This window comes from Salmo salar, chromosome ssa09 (genome assembly GCF_905237065.1).
Source record: "Salmo salar chromosome ssa09, Ssal_v3.1, whole genome shotgun sequence".
In the NCBI taxonomy this organism is placed as follows: Eukaryota; Metazoa; Chordata; class Actinopteri; order Salmoniformes; family Salmonidae; genus Salmo; species Salmo salar.
In genome coordinates this window covers 87,468,476-87,487,072 of record NC_059450.1, presented here as the reverse complement: position 1 = coordinate 87,487,072, position 18,597 = coordinate 87,468,476, and the positions used below count along the sequence as shown (strand labels likewise).

The following is an 18,597-nucleotide window of genomic DNA, read 5'->3' as shown; positions in this document are numbered from 1 at the left end:
TTTGTAGGGGTGTCCACATAAACTCAGCAAAAAAAGAAATGTCCCTTCTTCAGGACCCTGTCTTTCAAAGATAATTCGTAAAAATCCAAATAACTTCACAGATCTTCATTGTAAAGGGTTTAAACACTGTTTCCCATGCTTGTTCAATGAACCATAAACAATTAACGAACATGCACCTGTGGAACGGTCGTTAAGACACTAACAGCTTACAGACGGTAGGCAATTAAGGTCACAGTTATGAAAACTTAGGACACTAAAGAGGCCTTTCTACTGACTCTGAAAAACACCAGAAGAAAGTTGCCCAGGGTCCCTGCTGATCTGCGTGAACATGCCTTAGGCATGCTGCAAGGATGCATGAGGACTGCAGATGTGGGAGACAGGACGGACAGCTAATCGTCCTCGCAGTGGCAGACCACGTGTAACAACACCTGCACAGGATCGGTACATCCGAACAGCACACCTGCGGGACAGGTACAGGATGGCAACAACAACTGCCCGAGTTACACCAGGAACTCACAATCCCTCCATCAGTGCTCAGACTGTCCGCAATAGACTGAGAGAGGCTGGACTGAGGGCTTGTAGGCCTGTTGTAAGGCAGGTCCTCACCAGACATCACCGGCAACAACGTCGCCTATGGGCACAAACCCACTGTTGCTGGACCAGACAGGACTGGCAAAAAGTGTTCTTTCCTGATGAGTTGCGGTTTTGTCTCACCAGGGGTGATGGTCGGATTCGCGTTTATCGTCGAAGGAATGAGCGATACACCGAGGCCTGTACTCTGGAGCGGGATCGATTTGGAGGTGGAGGGTCCGTCATGGTCTGGGGCGGTGTGTCACAGCATCATCGGACTGAGCTTGTTGTCATTGCAGGCAATCTCAATGCTGTGCGTTACAGGGGAGACATCTTCCTCCCTCATGTGGTACCCTTCCTGCAGGCTCATCCTGACATGACCCTCCAGCATGACAATGCCACCAGCCATACTGCTCGTTCTGTGCGTGATTTCCTGCAAGACAGGAATGTCAGTGTTCTGCCATGGCCAGCGAAGAGCCCGGATCTCAATCCCTTTGAGCACGTCTGGGACCTGTTGGATCGGAGGGTGAGGGCTAGGGCCATTCCCCGCAGAAATGTCTGGGAACTTGCAAGTGCCTTGGTGGAAGAGTGGGGTAACATCTCACAGCAAGAACTGGCAAATCTGGTGCAGTCCATGAGGAGGAGATGCACTGCACACTGGCCACACCAGATACTGACTGTTACTTTTGATTTTGACCCCCCCTTTGTTCAGGGACACATTATTCAATTTCTGTTAGCCACATGTCTGTGGAACTTGTTCAGTTTATGTCTCAGTAGTTGAATCTTGTTAAGTTCATACAAATATTTACACATGTTAAGAGAAGGAAATGTACTGAAAATAAACGCAGTTGACAGTGAGAGGACATTTATTTTTTTGCTGAGTTTACATTTGTATATATAGTGTATTTAAAATAGAGAGAATCCATGTCCCAGCATGATTCAGTAAATTAGCCTGTTGAGATCAGATGTGTCTGGTCTCCACGTACTGTTAAGGATGAGAGGATGAGAGGAGAGAAGGAGATTTGAGAGGAGGAGGAGAGAAGGAGAGGAGGAAGAGAGGAGGAGAGGAGGAGAGAAGGAGAGAAGGAGAGGAGGAGAGGAGGAGAGGCAGAGAGGAGGAGAGGATGAGAGGAGAAGAAGAGAAGGGAAGGAGAGGAGGAGTGGAGGAGAGGATGAGAGGAGGAAAGAAGAAAGGAAGAGAGAGAGGAGCATGCAACAGGCCACAAACACGCCCTGAGGGCAGCCATTAGACATGTTGTGTTGCACATTGTGAATAAGAAACTCAAGAACATAGATGAGGGATTCATAATTAAGCATGTCCCGCAGACATCCCCGAGCAGTGTGTGTGTGTGTGTGTGTGTGTGTGTGTGTGTGTGTGTGTGTGTGTGTGTGTGTGTGTGTGTGTGTGTGTGTGTGTGTGTGGAAAGAGAGAGGAGGTTTCAGGACAGAGAGGGGAGGTTTTCATACCTTCTACATATACCTGAACTGGTTTGGAGCAGGACAGAGAGGGGAGGTTTCATACCTTCTACATATACCTGAACTGGTTTGGAGCAGGACAGAGAGGGGGGGTTTCATACCTTCTACATATACCTGAACTGGTTTGGAGCAGGACAGAGAGGGGAGGTTTCATACTTTCTACATATACCTGAACTGGTTTGGAGCAGGACAGAGAGGGGAGGTTTCATACCTTCTACATATACCTGAACTGGTTTGGAGCAGGACAGAGAGGGGAGGTTTCATACCTTCTACATATACCTGAACTGGTTTGGAGCAGGACAGAGAGGGGAGGTTTCCTACCTTCTTACAGAGGACCAGCTGGTGATCAAAGAGGAAGAAGACCCGTTGCTGACTGCGTCCATAGGGCTGGTAGATCCAAGACATTTCTCCTGTATAGATCAACTCTGAGCTCCGGTCCAGGATGTCATCACCCTGTCGACAATAATAATACATTGCTTTATTTATCACTATTCAAGGCCCTAAATACCCTTGTTTTAAACACACACACACTCCGTTGAGGGTGGGTTAATTCCGAGTGGTGTACAGTATGTACCTCCCAGTCCAGGACGGAGGCCTGCCATTGGGCGATCTTGTCAATGTTCTCCAGCCTCCTCTTCCTCTCATTGATCTGCTGAGTGACGTTACGCATCACCGCCAGCGCCGCCGCCACGTAGCGATAGTCACTATGGAGACAGAACAGACATTACAACCACCACGTAGCGATAGTCACTGTGGAGACCGAACACACATTACAACCACCACGTAGCGATAGTCACTGTGGAGACAGAACAGACATTACAACCACCACGTAGCGATCGTCACTATGGAGACAGAACACACATGACAACCACCATGTAGTGATAGTCACCATGGAGACAGAACAGACATTACAACCACCACGTAGCGATAGTCACCATGGAGACAGAACAGACATTACAACCACCACGTAGCGATAGTCACTGTGGAGACAGAACAGACATTACAACCACCACGTAGCGATAGTCACCATGGAGACAGAACAGACATTACAACCACCACGTAGCGATAGTCACCAACGAGACAGAACAGACATTACAACCACCACGTAGCGATAGTCACCATGGAGACAGAACAGACATTACAACCACCACGTAGCGATAGTCACCATGGAGACAGAACAGACATTACAACCACCACGTAGCGATAGTCACCATGGAGACAGAACAGACATTACAACCACCACGTAGCGATAGTCACCATAGAGACAGAACAGACATTACAACCACCACGTAGCGATAGTCACCATGGAGACAGAACAGACATTACAACCACCACGTAGCGATAGTCACCATGGAGACAGAACAGACATTACAACCACCACGTAGCGATAGTCACCATGGAGACAGAACAGACATTACAACCACCACGTAGCGATAGTCACCATGGAGACAGAACAGACATTACAACCACCACGTAGCGATAGTCACCAACGAGACAGAACAGACATTACAACCACCACGTAGCGATAGTCACCATGGAGACAGAACAGACATTACAACCACCACGTAGCGATAGTCACCATGGAGACAGAACAGACATTACAACCACCACGTAGCGATAGTCACCATAGAGACAGAACAGACATTACAACCACCACGTGAGCGATAGTCACCATGGAGACAGAACAGACATTACAACCACCACGTAGCGATAGTCACCATGGAGACAGAACAGACATTACAACCACCACGTAGCGATAGTCACCATGGAGACAGAACAGACATTACAACCACCACGTAGCGATAGTCACCAACGAGACAGAACAGACATTACAACCACCACGTAGCGATAGTCACCATGGAGACAGAACAGACATTACAACCACCACGTAGCGATAGTCACCAATGAGACAGAACAGACATTACAACCACCACGTAGCGATTGTCACCATGGAGACAGAACAGACATTACAACCACCACGTAGCGATAGTCACCAAGGAGACAGAACAGACATTACAACCACCACGTAGCGATAGTCACTGTGGAGACAGAACAGACATTACAACCACCACGTAGCGATAGTCACCATGGAGACAGAACAGACATTACAACCACCACGTAGCGATAGTCACCATGGAGACAGAACAGACATTACAACCACCACGTAGCGATCGTCACTATGGAGACAGAACAGACATTACAACCACCACGTAGCGATAGTCACCAACGAGACAGAACAGACATTACAACCACCACGTAGCGATAGTCACCATGGAGACAGAACAGACATTACAACCACCACGTAGCGATAGTCACCAACGAGACAGAACAGACATTACAACCACCACGTAGCGATAGTCACCAACGAGACAGAACAGACATTACAACCACCACGTAGCGATAGTCACCATGGAGACAGAACAGACATTACAACCACCACATAGCGATAGTCACCATAGAGACAGAACAGACATTACAACCACCACGTAGCGATAGTCACCATGGAGACAGAACAGACATTACAACCACCACGTAGCGATAGTCACCAACGAGACAGAACAGACATTACAACCACCACGTAGCGATAGTCACCATGGAGACAGAACAGACATTACAACCACCACATAGCGATAGTCACTATGGAGACCGAACACACATTACAACCACCACGTAGCGATAGTCACTATGGAGACAGAACACACATTACAACCACCACGTAGCGATAGTCACTATGGAGACAGAACACACATTACAACCACCACGTAGCGATAGTCACCATGGAGACAGAACAGACATTACAACCACCACGTAGCGATAGTCACCATGGAGACAGAACACACATTACAACCACCACGTAGCGATAGTCACTATGGAGACAGAACACAGGTCATTTCAGGAGGATGAATCACACCTTACAGCAGTCACTATTGCTACAGGTTTGTGTGTGCCAGATCAATGTGTGTGTTAGTAAGTGTGTGTGTTTGTGTGTGTGTCTGTGTGTTATGTGTCTATCTGTGGAAGCAGCCCTATCCTCCATCTTGCAGACACATAACACACTACACCTTCACACACTCCTCACAGACTGAGGCAGACAGAGAGAGAAACAGACTGAGAGACAGGGAGACAGAGACAGGGAGACAGAGACAGGGAGACAGAGACAGAGAGAGAGACAGAGAGAGAAACAGACAGGGAGACAGACAGAGTGAGGGACAGAGAGAGAAACAGAGAGAGAAACAGACAGAGAGAGAAACAGATAGTGAGACAGAGAGAGAGACAGACAGAGAGACATACAGCTAGAGAGAGAGACAGACAGACAGACAGACAGACAGACAGAAAAACAGACAGAGTGAGGGACAGACAGAGCGAGGGACAGACAGAGAGAGAGAGAGAGAGACAGACAGACAGACAAACAGAGAGACAGAGAGACAGACAGACAGAGAGACAGACAGAGAGACAGAGAGAGAGACAGACTGAGAGACAGAGAGACAAACAGAGAGATAGATAAAGTCAGACAGAGACACAGATATCTGGCAGAGAGAGTTAAGAGTGTTGGCCCCTGCCCCTGTCTGGCTGTGTGAGTGTGATTTGTGAATGACCTGGAGCCGGATGAGACAAACACAGCTGAATGACTGACTACGTGTGTGTGTGTGTGTCTGTAATCCTACCTGTGTTCCTGTGCGGTGTATTTAAGCAGCTCGGCCAGCTGCAGGGGGTATTTGCAGATCTTCTGTACGGGTGTGAGGAGGAAGCCGTCGATAGCGATGTCGATCATCTGCTGCAGCAGGCGACAGGCCTCGAAGAAGTGCTGGTACCTCCCGTCTCTCATCAGCTTGAACAGCTCCATACATGCATCCAGGTGGTTGTTACAGTACTCAGAGTAGATCCAGAAGCCATCTTGCTGTGGGACAAAACAACAATGGAGGAGATGAGGAGATGATTCATTTGTGATTTGAGACAATAAGTCCTGCTGCAGGTATCACATGGTTGTTCAGCAGGCTTCTATCTTCAAATCAAATGAAATCAAATGTGTGTTTGTCACATGCGCCGAATACAACAGGTGTAGATCTTACAGTGAAATGCTTACCGTAAATTCCGGACTATAAGCCGCAACTTTTTTCCCACATTTTGAGCCTCGCGGCTTAAACAATGACGTGGCTAATATATGGATTTTTCCCGCTTTAAAAAAAAAAATTCTCCAAAAAAACACATTCTGTGACGTGCTCAGTTTTTTGGCGGCATGAAGCTTTCATTAGACCAATGAAATTGCCGAACGGGTTAAGGTCAAACAACTTTTTTGTTTACTGTTTAGATTAAATCGAGCACTCTCAAACTTCCCATCATTCTGATTACGGTAGTCATTTTGTCACCCTCATCATGGCAAAGACACGGAGAAATGCATATGATGCAGCTTTCAAGTTGAAGGCGATTGATCTGGCTGTTGGAAAAGGAAATAGAGCTGCTGCACGGGAGCTTGGTCTTAATGAGTCGATGATAAGACGTTGGAAACAGCAGCGTGAGGAATTGACTCAGTGCAAAAAGACAACTAAATCTTACTGCTAATTTTTTATTTTTTGTTACAAGCCGTGTTTCGTTAAAGCCTATTTATTTTTGTTACAAGCCATGTTTCGTTAAAGCCTATTTATTTTTGTTACAAGCCGTGTTTCGTTAAAGCCTATTTATTTTTGTTACAAGCCGTGTTTCGTTAAAGCCTATTTATTTTTGTTACAAGCCGTGTTTCGTTAAAGCCTGTGTAAAGTTCATTTGTTTCAATATACCGGTAGGCACCTGCGGCTTATAGACATGTGCGGCTTATTTATGTTCAAAATATATATTTTTTTTAATTCAGTGGGTGCGGCTTATATTCAGGTGCGCTTAATAGTCCGGAAATTATTGTACTTACAAGCCCTGAAACAACAATGCTTTAAGATGTTTTAAGAAAAATAAGTGTTTTGTAAAAAATAGAAACTAAAAGTAACAAATAATTAAATTAGTAAAATAACAGTAGCGAGGCTATATATACAGGGGGTACTGGTACAGAGTCAATGTGTGGGGGCACCGGTTAATTGAGGTAATTGAGGTAATATGTACATGTAGGTAGAGTTAAAGTGACTATGCATAGATAATAAACAGAGTAGCAGCAGCGTAAAAGAGGGTTCTGGGTAGCCCTTTGATTAGCTGTTCAGGAGTCTTATGGCTTGGGGGTAGAAGATGCTAAGGAGCCTTTTGGACCTAGACTTGGCGCTCCGGTACCGCTTGCCATGTGTTAGCAGAAAGGACAGTCTATGACTAGGGTGGCTGGAGTCTTCGACAATTTTTAGGGCCTTCCTCTGATACCACCTGGTATAGAGGTCCTGGATGGCAGGAGGCTTGACCCCAGTGATGTACCCTCTGTAGTGTCGGAGGCCAAGCAATTGCCATACCAGGCAAATCATCTCCTTTGTCTTGATCACATTGAAGGAGCGGTTGTTGCCCTGGCACCACACGGCCAGATCTCTGACCTCCCTATAGGCTGTCTCATTGTTGTTGGTGATCAGGCCTACCACTGTTGTGTCATCGGCAAACTTGATGATGGTGTTGGAGTCGTGCCTGGCCATGCAGTCATGAGTGAACAGGGAGTACAGGAGGGGACTGAGCATGCACCCCTGAGGAGCCCCCGTGTTAAGGATCAGCGTGGCGGATGTGTTGTTACCTACCCTTACCACCTGGGGGCGGCCCGTCAGGAAGCTGTTAAGGAACCTTTTGAACCTAGACTTGAGGACCCTTTCGGACCTAGACTTGGTGCTCCGGTACCACTTGCCGTGCGGTAGCAAAGAGAACAGTCTATGACTTGGGTAACTGGAGACTTTGATCATTTTTAGGGCCTTCCTTTGACACCGCCTAGTATATAAGTCCTGGATGTCAGGAAGCTTGGCCCAAGTGATGTACTGGGCCGTTCGCACTACCATCTGTAGTGCCTTATGGTCGGATGCCGAGCAGTTGCCATACCAGGCGGTGATGCAACCGGTCAGGATGCTCTCGATGGTGCAGCTGTAGAACTTTTTGAGTATCTGGGCACCCATGCCAAATCTTTTCAGTCTCCTGAGGGGGAAAAGGCATTGTCGTGTCCTCTTCATGACTTTCTTGGTGTGTTTGGACCATGATAGTTGGTTGGTGAGGTGTACACCAAGGATCTTGAAACTCTCGCCCCGCTCCACTACAGCCCCATTGATGTGAATGGGGGCGTGTTCGGCCATCCTTTTTCTGTAGTCCACAATCATCTCCTATGTCTTGCTCACGTTGAGGGAGAGGTTGTTGTCCTGGCATCACACTGCCAGATCTCTGACCTCCTCCCTATAGCCTGTCTCATCGTTGTCGGGAATCAGGCCTACCACCGTTGTGTCGTCAGCAAACTTAATGATAGTGTTGGAGTCGTGCTTAGTCACGTAGTCGTGGGTGAACAGGGAGTAAAGGAGGGGACTAAACCCCTGAGGGGCCCCCGTGTTGAGGATCAGCGTGGCAGATGTGTTGTTGCCTACCCTTACCAGCTGGGGGCGGCTCGTCAGGAAGTCCAGGATCCAGTTGCAGAGGGAGGTGTTTAGTCCCTGGGTCCTTAGCTTAGTGATGAGCTTTGTGGGCACTATGGTGTTGAATGCTGAGCTGTAGTCAATGAACAGAATTCACACATTTGTCCAGTTGAGAAAGGGCAGTGTGGAGTGCGATTGAGATTGCGTCATCTGTGAATCTGTAGTGGCGTAATGCAAATTGGAGTGGGTCTAGGGTTTCAGGGATAATGGTGTTGATGTGAGACATAGCCAGCCTTTCAAAGAACTTCAAGGCTACCGATGTGAGTGCTCCGGGGCTGTAGTCATTTAGGCAGGTTACCTTCACTTTCTTGGGCAAAGGGACTAGGGTGGTCTGCTTGAAACATGTAGCTATTACAGACTCTGTCAGGGAGAGTTTGAAAATGTCAGTAAAGATACTTGCCAGTTGGCCATGCATGCTCTGAGTACACGTCCTGGTTATCCTTCTGGCCCTGTGGCCTTGTGAATGTTGACCTGTTTAAAGGTCTTGCTCACATCGGCTACGGAGAGCGTGATCAAGTCATCTGGAACAGCTGGTGCTCTCATGCATGCTTCAGTGTTGCTTGCCTCAAAGCAAGTATAAAAGGCATTTAGCCCATCTGGTAGGCTCGTGTCACTGGGCAGCTCGCGGCAGGGTTTCCCTTTGTAGTCCGTAATTGTTTGCAAGCCCCGCCACATTCGACGAGCGTCAGAGCCGGTGTAGTAGGATTCAATCTTTGTCCTGTATTGTCGCTTTTCCTGTTTGATGGTTCATCTGAGGGCATAGCGGGATTTCTTATAAGCGTGTTCAAGTGTTTAATTAGTGTTCAGCTCCATGAAAGTGGCAGCTCCAGCCTTTAGCTCGGTGCGGATGTTGCCTGTAATCCATGGCTTCTGGTTGGGATATATACGTACGGTCACTGTGAGGACGACGTCGTCGATGCACTTATTGATGAAGCCGGTGACTGAGGTGGTATACTCCTCAATGCCATTGGATGAATCCCGGAACATATTCCAGTCTGTGCTAGCAAAACAGTCCTGTAGCCTAGCATCCACGTCATCTGACCACTTCCGCATTGAGCGAATCACTGGTACTTCCTGCTTTAGTTTTTGCTTGTAAGCAGAAATCAGGAGGATAGAATTAAGGTCAAATTTTCCAAATGGAGGGCGAGGGAGAGCTTTGTACGCGTCTCTGTGTGTGGGGTAAAGGTGGTCTACAGTTTTTTCCCTCTGGTTGCACATGTGAAATGCTGGTAGAAATGAGGTAAAACAGATTTAAGTTTACCTGCATTACCATCCCCGGCCAGTAGGAGCCCTGCTTCTGGATGAAAATTTTCTGGTTTGCTTATGGCCTTATACAGCTAGTTGAGTGCGATCTTAGTACCAGCATCGGTTTTGGTGGTAAATAAATGGTTACGAAAAATATAGATTGGTAGATAGTGTGGTCTGCAGCTTATAATGAGGTACTCTACCTCAGGTGAGCAATACCTTGAGACTACGTTAATATTAGACATTGACACACACTCCCACTTTTTGTCTTACCAGACAAAGCTGTTCTGTCCTGCTGATGCATGGAAAACCCAGCCAACTGTATATTATCCATGTCGTCGTTCAGCCACGATTCGGTGAAACATGAGATGTTACAGTTTTTAATGTCCCGTTGGTAGGATAGTCTTTAATGGAGCTCATCCAGTTTATTCTCCAGTGATTGCACGTTGGCCAACAGAATGGATGGTAGAGGCGGTTACACACTCGCCGACGAATTCTCACAAGGCACTCTGATCTGTGTCCCCTATAGTTCCTTATCTTCTTCATGCGAATGATGGGGAACTGGGCCTTGTCTGGGAGCAAAATTATATTCTTCACGTCAGACTCATTAAAGAAAACATCTATATCCAGTTCGAGGTGAGAAATCGCTGTTCTGATATCCAGAAGCTCTTTTCGGTCATAAGAGACAGTAGCATCAACATTATGTACAAAATAAGTTACAAATAGGGGCCTCCCGAGTGGCGTAGTGGGGGGGCTTTACTTGGCTCATCGTGCTCTAGCGACTCCTTGTGTAGGGCCGGGCACCTGCAGGCTGACTTCGGTCGTCAGTTGAATGGTGTTTCCTCCGACACATTGGTGCGACTGGATTCCGGGTTATGCGGGCGGGTGTTAAGAAGCGTGGTTTGGCGGGTCATGTTTCGGGGGACGCATGACTCGACTTTCGCCTGTCCTGAGCCTGTTGGGGAGTTGCAGCGATTGAGACATGTTACAAACAATGTGAAAAAACACACAAAATAGCACAACTGGTCAGGAGCCCGTAAAACGGCAGCCATCCCCTCGGCTCCCATCTGACTATCATCTTGGTGTTGAGTAATAACTTACATGTTCTAGAAAGCAGGGTTCTATCTAGGTAGTAACTTACATGTTCTAGAAAGCAGGGTTCTATCTAGGTAGTAACTTACATGTTCTAGAAAGCAGGGTTCTATCTAGGTAGTAACTTACATGTTCTAGAAAGCAGGGTCCTATCTCAGACAGGTGTGGTTCCTCGTTGTTGTATTGTTTCTCCAGGTCTCTAACGAAGCCCATCTGGAAACGGTAGATGTCCTCGATGTTCCCAAAGATCACCCTCAGCTGGTCATCGTTAAACATGTCTACCCTCTTCCTACACTGACGTAGGTAGCCCTGGAAGAAAGGGATTTATACATACAGTAGGATGGGGATGAGCAAAGGATTGTGTGTGTGTGCGTGTGTCTGTGCGCATGCTTGTGTGTGTGTGAGAGTGTGTGTGTGTCTGGTGTGTGTGTGTGTCTGAGTGTGTGTGTCTGTGTGCTGGTGTGTGTCTGAGTGTGTGTGTGTGCTGGTGTGTGTCTGAGTGTGTGTGTGTGTGTGTGCTGGTGAGTGTGTTCCCACATTTCAACATATTTTCCTGTACTCTCCCATATATCCCTGGAGAGAATCATGAAAGCAGATTGAGTCTAGTTTTAATCAATTCACCACAGTAACACTACTGCTATAATCAATTCACCACAGTAACACTACTGCTATAATCAATTCACCACAGTAACACTACTGCTATAATCAATTCACCACAGTAACACTACTGCTATAATCAATTCACCACAGTAACACTACTGCTATAATCAATTCACCACAGTTAGACTACTGTTCCAAGAGAGATCATACCCCTGCATGTGTGTGTGTGTGTGTTTGTCGGTTTGTGTGTGTGTGTGTGTGTGTGTGCGTGTGCGTGTGCGTGTGCGTGTGCGTGTGCGCGTGTGTGTGTGTGTGTGTGTGTGTGTGTGTGTGTGTGTGTGTGTGTGTGTGTGTGTCATGCATGCGTTTTCACCAAGTGTGCGAGTAGGTGTGTGTTTATGCGTGTGCACGTATGTATGTGTGTGTACCTCACAGATGTCTTTGAGGTGTTTGATGTAATGTCTCTCTGTGCTCATGATCTCATTAATGACGTTGGCTCTCATCTGGTCACGGTTCTGAAGCGGCGAGCCCAGACACAGGCAGTCGTTGGTCGGATCCAGGTGACCGTTAGCCATTTCACTGGTCCCCTCCACAGGCTCCACCCCCCCATCCTCCTGGTTCACCCACAGCTGAGGAGACCAACACACACACTCCTGAATGGGAGATAAAATGATGACTACATACTACTATCAGAGGGCTTTAACACAGAAAACATCACATCCCTTAGTTCATCTCTTCCTCTTCCAGACATCTTTTAATCACTTGTTCCAGTTTCAGGTTGTAGTTGGCAGCGCTGGGGCTCAGAGGAGAGTAGACAGAGGGACAGAGAGAGAGAGAGAGAGAGAGAGAGAGAGAGTCAGGGGGGCTCTTTGTTCCAGCATTGAGCTGTAGACACACACACACACACACACACACACACACACACACACACACACACACACACACACACACACACACACACACACACACACACACACACACACACACACACACACACACACACACACACACACACAGCTCAGCTTGAGGTAGGTTAGAGGTGATCAGATGCCTGGTACGGTAGCTAAAGCAACACCTGATGATGAAACACTGTGTGCCTACTGAACATCTAAGAGGCGACGGTTCTAATGCCAAACACACGACGCCATGCAGCTTCACAACAACAAGCAGAGAGACGGGTGGATACAACTGGTGCTTGTGGAAGAGGGTGCTCCCAAATTGTACCATATTCCCTTTATAGTGCACTACTTTCAACCACTATATCGGTAAAAAGGGTGCCATTTGGGATGCACATGGAGGAGAAGACTGCGGCACGAAGACTCAGTTATAAACAAACTATAAAAAGAGTAAAAATTGTAATATATAAAAAAAGAAGTAAAAAAAATTAAAGGCTGTAACTTCTCTATAAAATATCCTGTTGTGATGATTTCCAATGTTGTGACTGAGGTTCTGGAAACGTTAGATGTGAGTTGGTTGATTGGTTGGGTAATGTTTGGGAGACGTTGCGTTGGCAGACTGAGGTGGTGGGTGGTGGGTGGAGTATGGCTGGATGGTTGATTGGTTGGGTAATGTTTGGGAGATGTTGCGTTGGCAGACTGAGGTGGTGGGTGGAGTATGGCTGGATGGTTGATTGGTTGGGTAATGTGTGGGAGACGTTGCGTTGGCAGACTGAGGTGGTGGGTGGTGGGTGGAGTATGGCTGGATGGTTGATTGGTTGGGTAATGTTTGGGAGATGTTGCGTTGGCAGACTGAGGTGGTGGGTGGTGGGTGGAGTATGGCTGGATGGTTGATTGGTTGGGTAATGTGTGGGAGACGTTGCGTTGGCAGACTGAGGTGGTGGGTGGTGGGTGGAGTATGGCTGGATGGTTGATTGGTTGGGTAATGTTTGGGAGATGTTGCGTTGGCAGACTGAGGTGGTGGGTGGTGGGTGGAGTATGGCTGGATGGTTGATTGGTTGGGTAATGTTTGGGAGATGTTGCGTTGGCAGACTGAGGTGGTGGGTGGAGTATGGCTGGATGGTTGATTGGTTGGGTAATGTGTGGGAGATGTTGCGTTGGCAGACTGAGGTGGTGGGTGGTGGGTGGAGTATGGCTGGATGGTTGATTGGTTGGGTAATGTTTGGGAGATGTTGCGTTGGCAGACTGAGGTGGTGGGTGGAGTATGGCTGGATGGTTGATTGGTTGGGTAATGTGTGGGAGACGTTGCGTTGGCAGACTGAGGTGGTGGGTGGTGGGTGGAGTATGGCTGGATGGTTGATTGATGACGTTGGGAAAACGCACCTTAGACGTAGTGTTTTGGAACCGAGGAGTTGCTATGGGGTTGATATAGAAAAGCTGTTTTGTTTGGGGTTGAGGAGGGTGGGGTTCGACCTTAGAGAGAGAGAATGACAGAAACACACCGGTTCACTCAATGCCTGGATCGACTCACTGGATGGAGAGGTAGGGGTGGTGGGGAGAAATCGGTTCAGCCCCTGGACATGGAGTCGTCAGGGTTGGGATGGCCATTGGGAAGTCTGGAGAAAGCCTTGACTTGGTAATGTATGGAGTCTTTACTCAGTTAAGTATGAAGTGTTTACTAGGTAGTGTATGAACTCTTTAGCTGTAGTGTGTGTAGCCTTTACCAGGTAATGTATGAAGCTAATAGGAAGTGCACTGTGCCGGCTTGGATTTCACACTGTTCAGCAAGGTTTCAGCTACTAAAGTAGATGCGTTACCAGGCCAGGCCAGTATAGCTTGGCTCGGCTTGGCTTGGCTCGGCTTTGCCCTACAGATGTAGGATCTTTATTTGATCACCCCGTTGCAGGAGAACTTAAAACTTAAAACTTTGTCATTTATATTTTAACTTGATTTTCCCTCATGAAAAATGTATTAATCTCTACAAAAATGTCCATTAATTATAATCCACATAATAATTCACATTTCCTGTTACTGCAGGATTATTTTCCTGCTGTAGCAAACAGGCTCAAATGAAGATCCTACATGTGTATAGTGTGAATCTGGGTAGTCAGAAGACCAGGGTGACGTGTGGTATCACTAACTCACCCGTACGAAGCTGGCAGGGAACCACCCCTCCTCCTCGTCGATCTGACCCCACCACCAGTCCTTATTGGACGCGTCCAGCACCTTGATGACATCACCGGCCTTAAACGCCAACTCTCGGTCGGCCATGGTCACATGGTCCCATACTGCCTCAGCGCTGACGATAGATCCTCCGCTTATCAACTGGAGACAAGGAACAAGGGAAGAGAGGGAGGGAGAGAGAGAGGGGGGGGAGAGTGGGGATAGAGAAATAGAGAGCAGAGAGGAAAGAGAGAGGGAGAGGGAGAGAGTTTGGGTGGAGTGAGAGAAAAGGGGGGAGGCGGAGTGAGTGAGAGAGAGGGAGAGAGAGTGTTTGGGTGGAGAGAGAGAGAAAAGGGGGGAGGACAGAGTGAGTGAGTGAGAGAGAGAGAGAGAGAGAGAGAGAGAGAGAGAGGAGAGAGAGAGAGAGAGAGAGAGAGAGAGTTTGGGTGGAGAGAGAGAAAAAGGGGGGAGGACAGAGTGAGTGAGAGAGAGAGAGAGAGAGAGAGGGAGGAGGAGGGAGGAGGGAGGGAGGGAGGGAGGGAGGGAGAGAGTTTGGGTGGAGAGAGAGAAAAGTCGGGGAGGACAGAGTGAGTGAGAGAGAGAGAGAGAGAGGGAGAGGGAGAGGGTGGAGAGAGAGAGAAAAGGGGGGAGGACAGAGGGAGTGAGAGAGAGAGAGGGAGAGAGTTTGGGTGGAGAGAGAGAGAAAAGAGGGAAGGACAGAGTGAGTGAGAGAGAAAGAGAGAGAGATTAAGTGATTATTCTCAATTCCACTGACACACACACAATATCATCAAGCTATTTTTTATTGAACTGCAATGAGACTAAATTGAATTAACCTCTGTGATCCAGGCTATTAGGTCATTATCAGAAGCTTACAGCCAAGTCAAATACCATTAGCAACGATGTCATGTCAGCCACCTTCACCAGAAAAGATAACATGCTGAGGCATGAATTGCAAAAAATCGCAATTGTAAGAAAGTGTGGGGTATTCAGTCAGTTTAGTCATAATTCCGTGAACACAACCCCATCTAATCGTATGTGAGTGAGTCCCTGTACTTCAGACCCACACAGAGTAATGCATGTTAACACCAGCAACCAGAGCTAAAGTCATCTCATCATCGCTAACAGACCAACAACCAAGACACAATACAGTAGGTAGGTGACCCCACCAGCGTCAGCACAGGCTCTGTGACTGACTGATGATAAAATTACAGAAACATTACAGCAGGATTAAGGTAATAGAAATATCAAGGACCAATGATTGCTCAGATTTTCTGTCAGACTCTTTCCCTGTTACAGTGTGTGTGCTAACTCTTTGTGTGTGTTGTTGCACTTATAAAACACATTTTCTGCTGTGTATCTGTATGCTCTGATAAATAAGATACATAACAACTAATGAAAATACACACAAGCCAGTTTCATTCCACGAAATTATGCAAATGAACCTATTGACCGATAAGCATGACTGGTCAAATGTACTGTATTTCCATCCACTGGAATTTCCATCAACGAATAGGCAAAAAAACATTATTTTGAAATGGTTTTTTTTCTTTCTCCCGGATAATTTTATTTATCAGCTTTTCTTTTTTTGGGCCAAAAGGCAGCTATTAGTGGCTAACAGAAACCCTTGTGTGTGATCGTGTTATTCAGGGAGGTTATCAGTATCCTGTGAGGAGGCTCAGGGGTAAAGGTCCTTCTTATTAGAGGAACAGAGAAGTCAGAGATGACATCATTAGTCTGTTCCGAGTTGGAGCCACCTCCACCATTATCCATCACTCTGAGTAATGTCTCCATGTCACCATGGCACAGACTCCAAAATATACACACACGCACACACACACACACACACACACACACACACACACACACACACACACACACACACACACACACACACACACACACACACACACACACACACACACACACACACACACACACACACACACACACACAGTTCAACAGCAGTTTGCCTCTTAAACTCCTCCTCCAGCCATGCTTCCCAGTGGCCTGCTGGGATATCTCAGGGAGAAGAGTCAATCAGACGATAGATGATAGCGGAGAGATCATAGAGAGTCTGGCCATTTATTCAGCTTTCAACCATAACGCATTAGAATGGTTCACTAGAAACAATGGTTATGGCCCTATGGCTTGTATGGAGAATTCAGTCCAACAGAAAATCAATGGCCCTCAGTCAGGAGTGTATTGGCTTTTCTGAACATGGCGTTCTGTTTTTGAGTTCCCTATTTTACATACTGTATGTTTCCATTGCAGTTTCAATCAAAAGCATTATAACTCTAGGGCAGACATGTTAGTGTGCCTCAATATCGACCAATCACAGTCAGTCTGCAAGGTGACAGGGAGATTAGGTTCTCTTGACCTCTAACCTCTAGTGATTGATGTGTAGGCTAATCTTCAAGACATCAGCAGACCCTTAACCCCTAACCCTTAACCCATACCCCCATACCACTTAGGCTCTATTGTAGTTCTGAAGCGATTGGATAGCAATGTGTTGGAAATTCCTACACAGGTGCCAAGGGCGATTCATACAGGATCTATATTTCACCACCAAGCCACCTCCAATGGACCCACCTGAGAGGGCAAAGATTCCCAAAAATAGCATGCCAATTGGGGCTCGCCTAGCTCCCCTCCCCCAACTGGATAACAAGCTCTCAATGGTCCCTGTACAAAAGTACACAACCCCATTGACTAATAATACAACATCAACTCTCTATGTAGATACACTACATGACCAAAAGTCTAATGTGATATTACAACACTGTAGCAACACCTCTCTAATGTGATATTACATCACTGTAGCAACACCTCTCTAATGTGATATTACAACACTGTAACAACATCCCTCTAATGTGATATTACATCACTGTAGCAACACCTCTCTAATGTGATATTACAACACTGTAACAACATCACTCTAATGTGATATTACATCACTGTAGCAACACCTCTCTAATGTGATATTACAACACTGTAACAACACCTCTCTAATGTGATATTACATCACTGTAGCAACACCTCTCTAATGTGATATTACAACACTGTAACAACATCCCTCTAATGTGATATTACATCACTGTAGCAACACCTCTCTAATGTGATATTACATCACTGTAGCAACACCTCTCTAATGTGATATTACATCACTGTAGCAACACCCCTCTAATGTGATATTACATCACTGTAACAACATCCCTCTAATGTGATATTACATCACTGTAGCAACACCTCTCTAATGTGATATTACAACACTGTAACAACATCACTCTAATGTGATATTACATCACTGTAGCAACACCTCTCTAATGTGATATTACAACACTGTAACAACATCCCTCTAATGTGATATTACATCACTGTAACAACATCCCTCTAATGTGTGGGTCCAGCCAGAGCTAACATCAGTCCCTGTTCCTTCCTCTCTTCATCCCTCCATTCCCTCCCCAGGAAAACAACATCAGTTCTCTCCCTCTCTGATACATCGCAGTATTTTCCTGTAAATTAAAAGTGTTGCATAATCAATCTCTCTCCCATTTCTCTCTCTCTCTCTCTCTCTCTCTCTCTCTCTTTTCCCCCCTCTCTCCCTCTCTCTATCTCTCTTTCCCAGTAGGGGCTGCCTTTCGTTGATCAAAGAAAACCTGCTTGCAATGCACCCAAGAGATCTGACGTCCAACCAACAACCACAGAAATAGAATCCATTGAACGGGTCTCCCCATTCAAGTCAATGATGGCATAATGGGTTAGAGTTTCCTAGCCCGTTATATTCTATTTCTATGCCAACAACATCCTCTTGCTCCCATACCTGTTTACCTAGCTGGATCAGGCTACTGTAGAGAGACATCCCTCTCTCCAACACCTCTGGAACTATCTGTCTACTGTAGAGAGACATCCCTCTCTCCTATACCTCTGGAAATATCTGTCTACTGTAGAGAGACATCCCTCTCTCCTATACCTCTGGAAATATCTGTCTACTG

General features: G+C 46.7%; 1 protein-coding gene across 1 annotated transcript in view; it reads right to left on the bottom strand.

Moving 5' to 3' along the window:
* LOC106612186 (uncharacterized) overlaps positions 1-18,597 on the bottom strand; it is a 71,197-nt gene that overhangs the window by 10,779 nt on the left and 41,821 nt on the right. Inside the window, 6 exon segments of the mRNA XM_045724158.1 lie at positions 2,368-2,499; positions 2,621-2,750; positions 5,712-5,944; positions 11,076-11,255; positions 11,975-12,175; positions 14,588-14,767. Coding sequence (XP_045580114.1) covers positions 2,368-2,499; positions 2,621-2,750; positions 5,712-5,944; positions 11,076-11,255; positions 11,975-12,175; positions 14,588-14,767 — 1,056 coding nt within the window.